This window comes from Podarcis erhardii, assembly GCF_964252035.2.
Source record: "Podarcis erhardii genome assembly, chromosome: 11".
Taxonomy (NCBI): Eukaryota; Metazoa; Chordata; class Lepidosauria; order Squamata; family Lacertidae; genus Podarcis; species Podarcis erhardii.
The window spans coordinates 20,503,789-20,519,377 of record NC_138501.1 but is presented as its reverse complement, the minus strand read 5'-3'; the positions used below and the strand labels follow the sequence as shown (position 1 = coordinate 20,519,377).

Below are 15,589 nucleotides of genomic sequence, written 5' to 3'. Positions count from 1 at the left end.
ATAAGAGTGTTTGGGTACAGCTCCATGAATTAGAATGGTTTATCAAGACATTAATCTCAGCCTTAATTCAGCCTCTGAAGAGAGGAAATTACAAAAAGTAAAAGGCTAGCTCACATGTTTTATTTTTCCAACACAAGTCCAGAAAAGAGTGTCAAATGTAAGGTCTGTTTCCCCTCCTAAAGATGTGGCAACAGCTGTCAAAAATATACATTAGAGAACAAGATATATGTGCAGCAGACAAAATGGATTTTTACATAATTTTCCTGGCATGAACATTACCTCTGCTGGATAAAATAGCATGTGAATGAAGTCCAAAAGTCACTTTGCTCACAAGGACTCAGTGGCTCACTGTGCTACTTTCCCAGAATTTACTGTTGTAGAAGCTTAAAATTTCACATCCTGACTCCTCCAGTAGCAGCTTAAATTGGTGCAAGCATCCCCTTATATAAGAAAATGCCTTTGGCTCAATGCCCACCAGCCTATGCCATCAAAGCTATTCACATCTATGTTGCCACCAGCTCCCCAGAATAAAGAGGTTGTGCTGCCATCCTTGGAAACCACAGCAGGGCTACAGTCTGGTCAATACAGTTAAGATCCAGGTACAGCTAAAACAGGTAAGGGTTCCCGCAGCTAGAAGTGGAGCCACCTAGGCAAACTGAGCTACAGCTCTATTTAAGTCTCCGCCTAAGGCTGTCTGCTGCTGAACTAACATATGAACCTGCTTGCATAAATCTCCAGCCTGTGCATCACTTTGAACTGCTTGGGATGCTGCCTTGAACTCATGCCTTAAACCAGGATTCCTGGTGAAACTTCTGTTTGGGCTGGAACAACCAGCTGGCTGCAACCCCCACCAGGAACAGAACAGTCTCCTGCCAGTGGTCCACATCAATGGTGTTTTTTTCACCCATGAAGAATGGAGTAAGTCAACACATGAAAGTCTCATCAGCATCACATGATGAATTGTTATCATCTGGCTGGGAGTGTTAGGATGCTGGGCCACATGTCGAGTGTAACATCTGGACCAGCCCTCCTGCTATTCCATTGAAGTAGATCTATGCCAAATATAAATGTAGTGCTCCTTCTTGTTGTTATGTCCACAACGCAAGCACACGCATCAGAAAGGGCACCAATTCTTGAATGTGGATCTCACACACCAGAAGACAGCATTTTGTATCTGTTCTGTACAGAGAAGTAAATGGGAAATATTCCCAATATTGCAAGCTCACAGATGGTGGCCTGTACAGAAGCAGACAACGTGGCAAGCAGGCATATTCTTTATCGAAATTAAGCACACTAGAAAACTGCTACTCTCTGCTTCATATTCAAAACAATCTGGGCTTTAGCATACAGCCAGTCCAACTGTTCAACACTAGCAAGGTTAAGAAATCTGTAGCAGAACTACATGCTACTGCAGACTTTGTTATATTAAGACAGAATATGGCTGACATGTCTTGACTTAGGGAAGACAAACTATAAAGTCATGAACATAGTGCAAAGAGCATATTAGGATACCTTTCTTTCAATTAAAAAAAAAAAAGACTACCAAAATGTATTTCAGCAGTGACCATGGGTGGAAGGATGAAAGAGTGAAAGGGTTTGCTTGAAAAGAAGCTCTACACAATAAGAAAAGCAGGAGGTCAAATACGGAAAGAATGAACACTGAAGCAAAAATGTGAGGGTTTTTTAAAAAATCTTTCATGTTTTGCAAGGCAGATAGCAGAAAGCACTTAAAATGAAGCTTCTCCTTCAGTTTGCCAGCATATACGTTAGGGCAGCCGAAAGGGAGCATAGCTGTCAACCTTCCCTTTTTTTGCGGGAAATTCCTTTATTCCAGCGCCGTTTCCCGCTGCTTCCTGCTGCTATCCCGGATTGTTAGATATCCTGTAGACTGTCCCCGGGACAGGTGAGGCTGCTGATCCCTTATTTTCAAATCCAAAAATTGACAGCTATGCTGCTGATCCCTTATTTTCGAGGCTGCTGATCCCTTATTTTGAAATCTGAAAGTTGACAGGTACGAAAGGGAGTCATTCTTGTTGACAATCTCCAAGGAACCATCACTAACTAATAACGTTTATTAGACTATTATGACTAGGTGGCAAATGTAGGGGTGTGGATTCTTATTGCACCTAAAGAGACAGGGATCTTTTCCATGTAAAATGGCTAGCCTACTTATGCCAGGGTTCATTTCCTCACTCTCAGCTCAGTTCAGCTTCTGGTCACCCCCAGAAACATATTAGAGCAGAGGTGGCTAACCTGTGACCCTCTAGTTGTTGCTCCCAGCACCCTTGAATTTTGCCAACACTGGTTGGGGCTGATGGGAATTGGAGTCCAACAACATTTGGAGAATTACACGTTAGCCACTTATGCTTCAGAGACTGCACTGAGTTAACTCAAGCTACCAATTCAGCACCGGAACTTTGGCAAAGACATCAAACTCATATATTCAAGCGCGCATGACTAAATGAAGAACCTTTCTCAGATAACCACAAGGTAGATATACTTTAACCTTGGTTCCACTGCATGCAAAACTGCATGAGCACAAAAAAACCTAGGGTTGGATACAGATGCAAGCTACTTCCACCTCGTTCCCATTAACTCAATGGGACTTAAGTAATCTTTCATATAGATTTTAATTGGGCCCAATTGTGACTACCCACAGCAAAGAGGATATTATCATCATCGGATGATCTTTGTGTTCATGATGTGACCTAGATGAGGAGGAGGATAAATGAACATAGATGGCACATGTTTTTCAGGACTTTATAGATCAAAGGAAGCACCCAGTCTGGAAGATTTTAGGAAGACATTGCAAATTGTATTGCTACAATGTGCTCCCAGTACCGCCAGTGCATTCTGTACCAGCTCCAGATTCCATCAGCATACAAAAAACACAGTAGCATATAGGCAACATTTCAGCAGATGATGGTGATGACGATTACTTGAATTAATAGAGCCACACATTAATTAATAAATAAATAATTTAGGGAGGCTGTAAACAAACGAACAAAATGGTGCTAAAATATACTATCTCTTGAAAATGTTTACAATCCAAAAAGGAGACATGTTTAGTAGTTGTGATGCAAAGTCAGGTCTTTAAAGTTGCTTTTGCATCCTATATGACAAGTCAACAGGAATCTAAAAGCCTGTTTCTTAAAGCAAACTGTTTCTTACTGTTTTGTCATTTGCTGTCTCTTTTGTGTACCTGGGCATTGGGGCTTTGCTGTCTCTGTGCCTCAATAACAACAGCCCTGCTGTTTTTCTCAATGAGAATGTGGCAGAGCATATTTCAGTTGCTTTGTAGCTCTTATTTACCACACTATGCTGGGATTTGAGGTGGCATCCTGTGACATTCTGGATCACTCACAGCTCTGTAATACAACGCAGTACTCATCTTTATATGGCGAGGATATTAAAGTCGGTTATAGCACATAAGTACTAAGGAGAGAGCTGGACAGACATTTTCATCTGAAGCCCACACTGCTTAGACCACATTATTTCACCTTAAAGAATAAATGGGTTCTATCAGTCAGAGGTCCTTTTAATGACTGACTCAAAAGCATTTCTTCCAGAATATTTTGTTCTACCCCAGTAACAAAATACAATATGCACCTGTCTCACCCCAGTTGTGAATAGTATACATGCATTTGAATCATCGCTCTTTGGAGGCCAAGGTACATGACAGCCATATCCTTTCCTTAATCAGAGACTGTGTCAATTCTTATTAGGAAAAAATTGAGATTTAAACTGACATGGAAGTGTAAAATATTCCATGACAAATGAGCCGTGCAATTTTGTTTTGTTTTTTATTCTAGTGAACGACAAAAACGGACAATGCACACAAAGAGAAAAACAGACATTGACAACAAAATAAGGTAAGTTCAATACCAGGAGCTTTTGATAATCAAGTCAAAGGGAAATTTGAAAATCAGGAATGAATGAAATGGATACAATTATAAAATTTTAAATGGAGTATAGAAACACAATTTGCACCGTACAATCAAGTAGAGAAAAAGAAAAAAGTCTTCCCTGTAGATGTCGTCAAATGAAATCATTATTTCGAAGGGATTTGCCACCTGTGTGACTGCAATGTCATATATCTAATAAATAAACCCCAAATGGAGATGAAATCAGAAAGATCAATGTCACCCCAGCTACTCAAATATGACATGTCAATTTCTCTGAAATAGCAATAAACATAACTTTCTTGAACCACTTACATAGGATATAAAATGAAGAGTCTTTCTATCCCTCAGTGATTATTAACCAGAAAATAAACAGTTAACTGTTTACATATACAGTGGTACCTCGGGTTACATACGCTTCAGGTTACATACACTTCAGGTTACACACTCCGCTAACCCAGAAATAGTGCTTCAGGTTAAGAACTTTGCTTCAAGATAATAACAGAAATCGTGCTCCTGCGGCGTGGCGGCAGCAGGAGGCCCCATTAGCTAAAGTGGTGCTTCAGGTTAAGAATAGTTTCAGGTTAAGAACGGACCTCCGGAACGAATTAAGTACTTAACCTGAGGTACCACTGTAAAACCTGAATTTATCAAAAATAGACAAAATGCATGATTACGGTCCAGGGTCACATTTTTACCTATAACTGTACTATTTATGTAATAACTTGTTTCCAAAATTTATGAACTTCAGCACAACTCCACCACATGTGCCAATAAGACCCACACACCACACAGTCCTGCCTGCAGAAGAGAAATCCTGATCGTGTAACTTGAGATCAGGGCATCAGGGTAAAATACTATTGAGGGATGACTTTTAAAGAATTCTCCCTTACGCTATCAGTGGAGACTGATCAAAAAGGGTGCAATTTTCCATATACAATTGACTTGCACCTTGTGCATGTTTAACCTGCACAATTTGAACTTTTCGCGCGTGGTGGCTGACCGGTTGAAATCATACAAATTAAAAGCACGGAAGGTGGAGAGCTTAAAAGCTCTTTTTGCACAGGGTTTTCCACCTTGCTTATCAGGCTCTGGCGAGATCTCGCGAAAACTTGGGACAGCCCTGCGAGATCCTTCCAGAGTCCAGTAAGCAAGGCGGAGATCTTAAAAGCTTTCTGCCTTGCACCTCCTCATACAGGGGTGGTTGCAAGTTTGTGTGTCTTGGGTGTTTGTGTTGATTGTACATTGTTTTGCGTTTATGTGTCATTTCTGGAATGTAACCTTTGCACGCGGGTGGCGCTGTGGGTAAAAGCCTCAGCGCCTAGGGCTTGCCGATCGAAAGGTCGGCGGTTCGAATCCCCGTGGCGGGGTGCGCTCCCGCTGCTCGGTCCCAGCGCCTGCCAACCTAGCAGTTCGAAAGCACCCCGGGTGCAAGTAGATAAATAGGGACCGCTTACCAGCGGGAAGGTAAACGGCGTTCCGTGTGCTGCGCTGGATCGCCAGATGCAGCTTGTCACGCTGGCCACGTGACCCGGAAGTGTCTGCGGACAGCGCTGGCTCCAGGCCTATAGAGTGAGATGAGCGCACAACCCTAGAGTCTGGCAAGACTGGCCCGTACGGGCAAGGGTACCTTTAGCTTTACCTTTAACCTTTGCACAAGAGGCACATCGACTGGACTTGCTTGGAAATATCCCAGATATCTGGAGTCACTGTTCCAGTGAATCAGGCATTGATATATCAGAACATTAATCTTCAACAGAGATGAAAAATAAATCATAAAAATATACAACCTCCAGAGAAATTAGTTGGGGAGGAAATAAGCCTTCAGTCTCATTAACCAAATTAAGTCTGAAATGCTGTATTATCACAGCTTAATATCCACAAAATTTAATTACTCAGAGCAGCTTAATTTCACTGCACAATTTTGAAGACTATGCAGACCTGATTTCAAACCTTTGCAAGTGCCTGAGGTGCGCTGACCAGTTAACAGTTGCATTTCAGATAGAGGTTTGCTAAGAAAAGACTCATTAAAATGCTGGAATCAACTATGTTGAGAGACAGTTAAGAGCATTCCAACACAGTTCTTTACTCAGAGACCCTTTCCAGATACAGTCATACCTTGGAAGTCGAACAGAATCCATTCTGGAAGTCCGTTCAACTTCCAAAACGTTCGGAAGCCAAAGCGTGGCTTCCAATTGGCTGCAGGAAGCTCTTGCAGCCAATCGGAATCCGCGCTGCAGCACATATACTAAAATCAGAACACTCACTTCCAGTTTTTGACCATTCAGAAGCCAAAACGTTCAGCGACTAAGCCATTTGTCAACCAAGGTACAACTGTACTGTATTTTGAATGCTGGATGCTACTGCAACAAAAAACCACTTCCTTGACAAATATACTCCTGCATCCCCTGCACAAAACAAGTCACAGATGCTCTTTTATCACACCATGAATGTTTTGGGGTTTTTTAAGAAATGTCATAAGTTAAGTAGTTTCCAGCCTTTTTACTTTGACGAATTCTTGCTATTCATTTTGTGCTTCTGGTCAGTTATGTTTAATCAGGCAGCCAACATGTAGCAAAGTTATGCACATCATACAATGTGAGTGGCTATATGTAAATTCAAAGAGATTATGACCAACCTTACCATATTTTTGAAATGTCAGGTTAATTGCTTTCCCCCACCCCCCAGATTTGGGTTTGAACTGGATGGCTGAAAACCTAAGCTTGTTAAAATAGAAATTCTAGTTAAATAGGTGAGACTTACCTGCAAGCAAATACATTAACGAGCCAGAGCTTATTTATTTATTATTAAAAGAATTTATATAGTCTGGAATAACTCCTTTTCACTTAGGATATATTACAGGACATACTGATGATAAGAGTACTGATAATAAGAGTAACCCCATATCTTCTCTCCTAGGGATACTCAGTGCCCTTGTTTGCACGTAACACTAAACCAAAACTTGGCTTACCATGAACAAGCAAGCAGTCTCCAGTACAGAAGATTGCATCCACTTTGCTTCTTCGTGATCATTTTGCTGCTGTGTTGCACTGAGCTAAGCCATGGTTCAAACCCAGGCTTGTGGCCCAGCAATCCCAGAGACAAACCACAAGCCGTAAAAACATAGGACAAACCTTGGTTACAGATCCTGGTTTGTCTGGAGAGAGCTAAACGATGAGCCCGAGATTGGAAAAACTTGTAAGAGCAGCAAAATGATCATGGAGGAGCAAAGGAATCAGGATCACTCCGGGAGCCCATTCATGTAAGCCAGTGATGGCCAAACTTGGCCCTCCAGCTGTTTTGGGACTACAACTCCCATCATCCCAAGCTAACAGGACCAGTGATTAGGGATGATGGAAATTGTAGTCCAAAAACAGCTGGAGGGCAAATTTGGCCATCACTGATGTAAGCCATGATTTGGTTTAGAAAGATGTGTCAATCAGGTCATGGTGTGGCATGTTCTCTGCATACAGCAGCCACATTGGTGGAGTGGGGTTGGGGAGCTTGCAGTACAATAATGTATTATCAGTTGTTGAGTTCCCCCACATTGGTGGAGTGGGGTTGGGGAGCTTGCAGTACAATAATGTCTTATCAGTTGTTGAGTTCCCCCACATTGGTGGAGTGGGGTTGGGGAGCTTGCAGTACAATAATGTCTTATCAGTTGTTGAGTTCCCCCACATTGGTGGAGTGGGGTTGAGGAGCTTGCAGTACAATAATGTCTTATCAGTTGTTGAGTTCCCCAGATGTGACAGTAGGAGAAGAAGAGGTTTCATGAGAAAGGTGCTTTCAGAAGCGCCACCATAACTGCTACAATATCTTGTTCAACTCTTAAGGATTGGCACTAATGTGAACTTTCTCTTCGTATTAGACATGTTCCCAGTTTCCATGAAGAGATAAAACAGCTGTCAATAACAGTGATGCTTTCTTGCCCAAGGCACTTCCATGTTTATGCTGGAATCCACTTAACATATCTCATCTTACATATATAGGATATATATAAACTGGCATATTATAGAGAATAGCTACAAAAGCAATGAAAAAGAGAGGGTGGAAATAAAATTCCCATTCTCACATTATCAAATTGTGTGTAAAAAACATATTGTTGATATCTTCTCTATTAATTCAGAATAGTGTGTGTGTGTGTGTGTGTGTGTGTGTGTGTGTGTATACATATATTCTAATAGTTAGCAGCAGACTGTCTCCTTTCTACATTACAATATATGCCAGAATGTGCTCAGCTGGAATCTGCTGCTTTAAAACCTCCAAAGTAGTATGAAATTTATGGCATAAAATGCAAACAATTCAGAATAGATGTGCTTGCCCTCTTTTCTCAGGAGGATCTTATGTATTTAGGAGCTACACAGTCCCTGATATGTTGAAGTATTTCAAAGTGGCTTTTAAATGTTAAATATACATGAATATTCACTAGTGCTGCTAAGATACAAGATTTCCGTGTACCAGAATAAGACATTTGTTAGAGATGCATGCCATTTTTAACCTCTGAGTTTTTGAAAAACTGTGTGTGTATTAATTTGTGTGAATGTATAATTGTATTCAGTGCAGCAGTAAAGGAAAGGAACCAGAAAAGATAAGACTCAAAACTGGTAAGAAAGAATTGCACCCATGTCTAAATTAGGTTGTATTGTTATCACATTTAAAGGGCTTGGGTGGGGAAACTGATTGGAATCACACTGATATGACCAATGGACCCAACACGGATAGACAACACAAGGGCTCCCATATTACATGGACTGGCAGAGAGAAGACAGGGTCCTTCTTTCCAGAATAATAAAGGCATTCATTAAGAAGAGTCAAGGGAAAAACTTGAAACACCCTGGACAACTGCATACACTTTCTAACAATATAATAATTGGATATTTATTGTGTAATAATATGGTAGAGGTAGAAGTTTGTTTTTCCTTTATGCTGGCCTTCCATCCTTTTCAATGCTTTGTTCAAAATCTTGCTAAAGGGCCTGACACCTCAAACAGAACTATTAACACACCATAAAATGTCCCTTTTTGTGGCATGATAATTTATATCTTATTGCCTTACTCAAGAGGCAGACAGCCACTTAAAATGCATCACCCTAGGAAACACTATGTACATGAAATAACTCCACATGTGGTTATGACAATTTTCAAAACACTATCACAAACCCAAGAAAGAAGAATTTATACCCATATATTTTTCTGCAGATGCTTTGCGAAAACCACCAGACAGGACCTGGGGAGCCTGCTAATGAGATCTGGGAAGTGTTATGATTCCCATGTAACATCCAAATGAGTAGGCATTCATGAGATTGCTTCAGGAAGTAAATCCACGAACACAAAATAGTATTCCTTTTAATATCCCACCTTTTCCTCTTGAGTTTCTTGGGTGGATGAAGTTCTCAGATGGTCTCCCACCCAGGGAGTGACCAAGACCATGCCACGTTAGGTTCACTGAGAGTAACCTACCTCCTAGACCGGGGTGGAGAACCTCTGGTTCATGGGTCAAATTTGACCCACAAAAACATTTTCCTCAACTTTGTCAGTCCTATACTCGGACCTTGAGAAGCACTGAGCAAGGGACTTGGACATGTGGACAGGAAAACACAACTGTCAATAATCTGGCACCAGGTGACTGACAGGTAGGTTGTCCCACAGGGTGGGCACCGGTGACAATCTGATCCATTGGGCCAAAAAGGTTCCCAACCACTGAGCCTATTATGTCTCAGCTGACTCCTCAGTGGTACTGTTCCCTTGAAACTGGATAGGCAAAACCCCTAGTATCTTCTCGACATTTTCTCTCTCCCCTTCTCTAATAGAGACCTATACAGTGGTACCTCGGGTTAAGAACTAATTCGTTCTGGAGGTCCATTCTTAACCTGAAACTGTTCTTAACCTGAGGTACCACTTTAGCTAATGGGGCCTCCCGCTGCCGCCACCATGTGATTTCTGTTTTCATCCTGAAGCAAATTTCTGGGTTATTTCTGGGTTAGCGGAGTCTGTAACCTGAAGCGTTTGTAACGTGAAGCATCTGTAACCCGAGGTACTACTGTATAGCATAAGCTGTGGTTCAGCTCTTGATTTGCACTTATTCAATTGGCCAAAGGCAAACAACCGGGGATATTTAGACAAGAATACCTACTATGCTCACCGGCAAAATTTCCCCGTTCCCTAGGCTATCACAGAACTGCATTTTAAATCTCCTAAGCTTATTTCCAATTCAGTTAAATAAATCAGGCTTTCTTATCTAATTTCCTAAGATAATAAGAATGGACAGAGTGTTTAATGTATAATTTAACTTTGCTGCAGACACTGCTTATACCAAATTCATCTTCCTTACCTGTCTGAATTCTAAAGCCTATTTCTGTAATCCTGTTCTGCAATATGAAGAATGGAATCTAATTTCAAAGAATATTTATATGCTTTCAGAATGCCAGACCTTTAAAACCCAGAGACACTACCCAGCTCTGGGAGAAGAAAATGTAGCCCCTCTATCAACTATGCACTGTTTCCCCTTGCCGTTACATTATTAGTCATGTATCCATTGATGACTCTTTATGTAGAATAAATCTAGCGTTAAAATAAATAATCAGAATGGCATCCATAACACTATCTCAAAATTCAAAATTTACCCACCGGTCCAAAAAGTGGGCAACCCCTGTCTTAGCTTGTATGCTGTACTTGATGCAGATGTTGTGTGTGTGTGTGTGTTAGGGTTGCCATATTTTGAAGAGCAAAAAAGAGGACGCATTTGCCGACTTCTACATTTAACTATGGATTGCTGTGAAGACTCTCATTTTACACATCCATGAAAAAGAGGATGTGTCCTGGAAAAAGAAGGCATATGGCAACCCTAGTTTTGTGTGTCTATATGTATACGTATATGTTTCTACACCCCCAAAAAAGTGATTTACACTGGGTTGTAATCAATGTAGCACAAGGATTTCTCTTTGTACAATGGAGTGTTCTCCATCCCACCCCCATGCTCCCCCTAAATACTTGGGGTTCCCTCAACTATTCCAAGTAAATTTGGGGATGCTGCAGGGAGACAAGAAGGGAGGAAGTCCTTGTGCTTGAGCAGTTACTTAGCTGCATATTGCCCAATGTAAGCTATTTGCAAGACATAATGCGTCATAGTATACGAGCTATGACATGTACCAATGTGCTCTCATTGTTCCACTTTTGCATTTATATAACCCAGATGTACAGAAATCAGTGATTTGTTACTGACTTCACTGACAGTAACAGTAATCCTGGATTACTCCCTACGTTATTTGAAATCCAAACTCTGAACATTCAGTCAATGGGCTGGAATATTATTGTAGGGTTGGGGTCAACTCAATTTAAGTTATTGGAGAGGCTCTCAAAGAAACAAAATGATTTTTGGACAAGTTAAAGCATTCTTTAGGACATCTGTCCATGTACCAGGCATGAAAAACAATCAAGGTATGCACAAACAGCAATATTATTAATATTTATGTGCTTTCATCTATCATTATAGACATATCTAAATAATGCCAACTTCTGAAAATACTAAATATTCTAACTTCAAGGAAATAGCAGCAGATTTGCATTCCGGAACATCTACTTTCTTTTCATAAGATGTTATTAAAGCTTTTTCATAATGAAATAGAACAAAATAGAACAAAAAAAAACCAGAGAAAGAAAGAGAAAACACAGAGGCCTCTCTCAAAGGTAACTCTGAGAGTAACTCTTTATCTTTGTCACCCACAGAAAGTGTTGGACCCTCCCAGGTCTCACCTGTGCAGTGGCGTAGCGTGGGGGGTGCAGGGGGTGCCAGCTGCACCAGGTGCAACATTTTGGGGGGCGCACTCGCAGCTCTCTGCCCCTACCTGGCTCACACACTCTCTCTCACAGTGCTGGCTGTGCGAATCCGAGCTGCCGGGTCGCCGCCCACTGTGCGGAGCGGAGAGAGAGCGAGGGAGGGACTATCTGGGGGAGGGACAGTGCAGCAAGTTTCGGGCCGCGCAGGGCTCTTCCGACGGCGCCGAGCCCTTCGCGGAGGCTGCATTGCCCGTACTTCAGAAAGCGGTGCGTGAAGTTTCTCCGCAGCGGCCAGCCGGCCCCGGAGCACGTGCAGAGCGCCGATTCCCCCTGGGTGATCCCGGCCGGCCGTCCAGTCGGCGACAGCGCCGGCGCCGCGCTCCTTCCTCCCCGCGAGCGCCCCGTCGAGGGAGGCTGGTCCTCCGAGCCAGGCACGGCCGAGCGCGCCTGCCCGCCTCCTCCCGGCCATCGGGGGAGGGACCCAGGACGGGGAGCCACCCCGGGCGGAGGCGGAGTCGCGCAGGGGAAAGGCCACCCGCGCTCTCCACGGCCCTCTGCACATGCTCGCGTGCGCCGCGGCCTCGCTCCTCCGACAAAAACCAGATCCAGGGAAGGAAGCCCCGCGCAGCTGAGAAAGAGGCTCCGCGAGCATGTGCAGAGCGCCCGCCCGCCGGGACTGCGCGAGAGAGCCAATGGGCAGCCGGGGGGGGGCAAGAGGCGCCTGGGCTCCCCGCTTCCTTCTGGAGGGGAGATGGCGCTTGCCCAACCCAAGGCAAAGTGGAGGAAGAAAGTCTCTTCCCGGCTTCGTCCCCTTCCCAATATTCGATTTTTGAAACCTATGTCTAGGGCGGGTATAGCAGCGAAGAGCTTGGCCGCTCCTTCAAGGGGCCCCAAATCTGGAGACTGCAGGCGAAGCCTCCCCAATGCCCAAAGGGCGAGGCTGATTTTAGTACTATAAAAATCCAAGGCTCCTAGCCCACCCTCCGCTCTCCGTTTTTAATGGCCCGATGCCTGTAAGCCGCCCTTTGATGGACTTTGAAACCCTCAAAGGGGGCGAGGGAGCAATATTTCCAATCAATCAACAGCCCACCTGAAAAGGAGGGGGAGAATAATCTGCCTCCCTCCCGCGATGGGAGAACTGGCAAAGGTTCCTTCTGCTTTAACTGAATTAGATTATAAAGGGAGGGGGTGTTGCAGTGCCGTAGCATGGGGGTGCAGGTGGGGGCCGGCCGCACCGGGCACAACATCTGGGGGTTAGGGTTAGGGGGCACAAATCCAGGGTTAGGGGGCGCAAATTACTTGCCTTGCCCCGGGTGCTGACAACCCACGCTACGCCACTGCACCTGTGAACTTTCTTTTTTTCTCCCTGTCTCGGTGACTTACAAATAACAGTAAACTACATAATGCATCATATGAAAAGTAGTAGTAGTAGTAGTAGTTATTGTTGTTGTTGTTGTTATAAAATAAATTTAATTATTATGACATTTATTATAAAAGTGCTTCTCTAAGTTACTGTGGGGTATCTTAGAACTCTCTTACCAAACAAAGTGACCCACTGGGGTAAGAGATGAGGCAGTCTCTCAAGAAACCTGGTTCCAAACTGTATGGGACCTTCTGTGTTAGTAAGGTAAAGGGACCCCTGACCATTAGGTCCAGTCGTGGCCGACTCTGGGGTTGCGGCGCTCATCTCGCTTTATTGGCCGAGGGAGCCGGCGTACAGCTTCCAGGTCATGTCGCCAGCATGACTAAGCCGCTTCTGGCAAACCAGAGCAGCGCACGGAAACGCCGTTTACCTTCCCACTGGAGCAATACCTATTTATCTACTTGCACTTTGACGTGCTTTCGAACTGCTAAGTTGGCAGGAGCAGGGACCGAGCAACGGAAGCTCACCCCGTCACAGGGATTCGAACCGCCGACCTTCTGATCAGCAAGTCCTAGGCTCTGTGGTTTAACCCACAGCGCCACCCGCATCCCTTCTGTGTTAGTACCAAACCTTAAATTTTTCCCTCAGTGGCAGCCAGTGCAAAATGCACAAGCAAGGTGTTATTTGCTGGCAGCGGTTTGCTCCAACAGGCAACCTGGCCACCACATTCGGCACTAGCTGCTGCCTTCGAACTAACCTCAACACAGAATACAAGCCAAGCTAGAAGAGTATTGGAGAATGCCAATATTAACCAGGGTCCTTTCCTAAAAGTAATGATATTATGGTAACAATCTCATTTGAGCAATGGCATATATTGACTACTAGGTTCCATACCTACCTCTGCTACTCTTAGAGCCTCCAGGACATGGCTGTCCTTTTCAATGTTCTTTTGTTTCTGTAAAGATCTCCATACAGCATTCCTTAATCCTTCTCGAGTCACATCCCCAGTGAGTTCACTACGCAGGACAACTAGATTGTAGACCACACCATAACGAATAACCCAGAATGGATCGTGACCTGCAAAAAATATTTCAGTGTCCCATGAGCATTCTATGCCTTTGCTAAAAGAACATAAGGAATGCCTTGCTGGATCACAACCAGATCTATGTAGTCTTTATCATATATATTTTTTCCAAATAGCAGGCAGCTAATGCCTCTGAAAGCTCGGGCCCGATTCAAACATGGCAAGGCCTTTTAAACAAGGTGTGGAAAGCCCTTGCACATGTCTGTGGTTCCACTCAGAGGTCATCTCGTTTAAAAGGCATTTACTATGTGCAATGGACCATATGCATGCGGTGCTAGCATCTCAGCAACCCATTCTCCTGGACCATACACTGTTGGGGTGTCACTGCTATCGCTGAACCAAATGCCCCTGTGTATATAATATGTGTCTTTTTAACCATCCAACTTCTGGGGGGCGGGAATCATCCTGCATGCGCACTTTTCATTGCAAAATTGATGCATAAGTACACCCACAGGGTAGTCCATCAATGACGTTACAAATTGTCGCCTGTACCACATCCCCAAATTCCAGCCAGTTACCACTTACCATTTTGATTCGGGGTTGGAAACAAGACATAAAATGCCCCCAGAAATACCTTTGTGGTATTCTATTGAACCCAACCAATGTTAGCGGATTGCGGTAGTAAAAAAATCCATAAATTTCTCACAAACAAATGGTAAAGGAACATCAAGGAAGTGTGAGTAGGTTGGCACAATACATGTAATGCTTTGGGACATTTTTATAATTATGGATAGTGTTCTTGCAAGCTTTTTGATGGGGTAAGAAAAACATCCCATAAACCATTAACATTAGTTTTTAGTTGTATGATTTAAAGTTAATGGGGGGGGTTGCAGCTTTCCCCCAATATTCTACAAGATTTTAACAGGATTTTTACTTTTAAATATGATTTTACTGTTTCTCATTGAAAATAAAAACCATATTATGATTACTCTTATCACCACCACCACCAAAACCACCATCAATATGCAGGACCAAAGGTTTACTGAACAGGGGAAAAAAATACTACGTCCTCTGAATAAGTGCTTTTTGATTCTGTGTTATTGGGTTTTCTCAAACACACTTCATGTGGCACCACAGAAAAACAAGAAAAGTGAAACACTTGAGTGGCACACTTGACACATGTCTGTCCACTGGGAGAAGCACTGCTGGACTGAAGTATTCTACTCAGTTCTGTTTGGGACCACTCTTTTAATTTTCAGCTGACTGTGAGCAAGCAATACCTCAGCAGAGCTTAAAAGCAATAGTGTGGAAGAAACTTGTTTGTCCCCAGAATTTGGTATTGAATAGCAGACTGCTTCTGTACTTGCTCATTGGCTTTATGAGGTGACCCAGATCACATCTAAAGCACATGGCTTCCCCCAAAGATCTTGGAAACTGTAGTTTATCCCTCACAAAACTACAATTCCCAGCTGCCTTAACAAACAACCCCCAGGATTCTTTGGGGAAAGCTATGTGCTTTATCTAT

The 15,589-nt window shown here is 43.3% G+C and overlaps 1 protein-coding gene across 5 annotated transcripts in view; it reads right to left on the bottom strand.

Annotated features, from left to right (window-relative positions):
• Positions 1-15,589, bottom strand: part of TMEM232 (transmembrane protein 232) — a 149,855-nt gene that overhangs the window by 55,063 nt on the left and 79,203 nt on the right. For all 5 annotated transcript variants that reach the window (XM_081880441.1, XM_081880440.1, XM_081880437.1 and 2 more), the window contains one exon: positions 13,939-14,117. In XM_081880441.1, the coding sequence (XP_081736567.1) occupies positions 13,939-14,117 (179 nt within the window). The remainder of the gene's footprint in view (positions 1-13,938; positions 14,118-15,589) is intronic.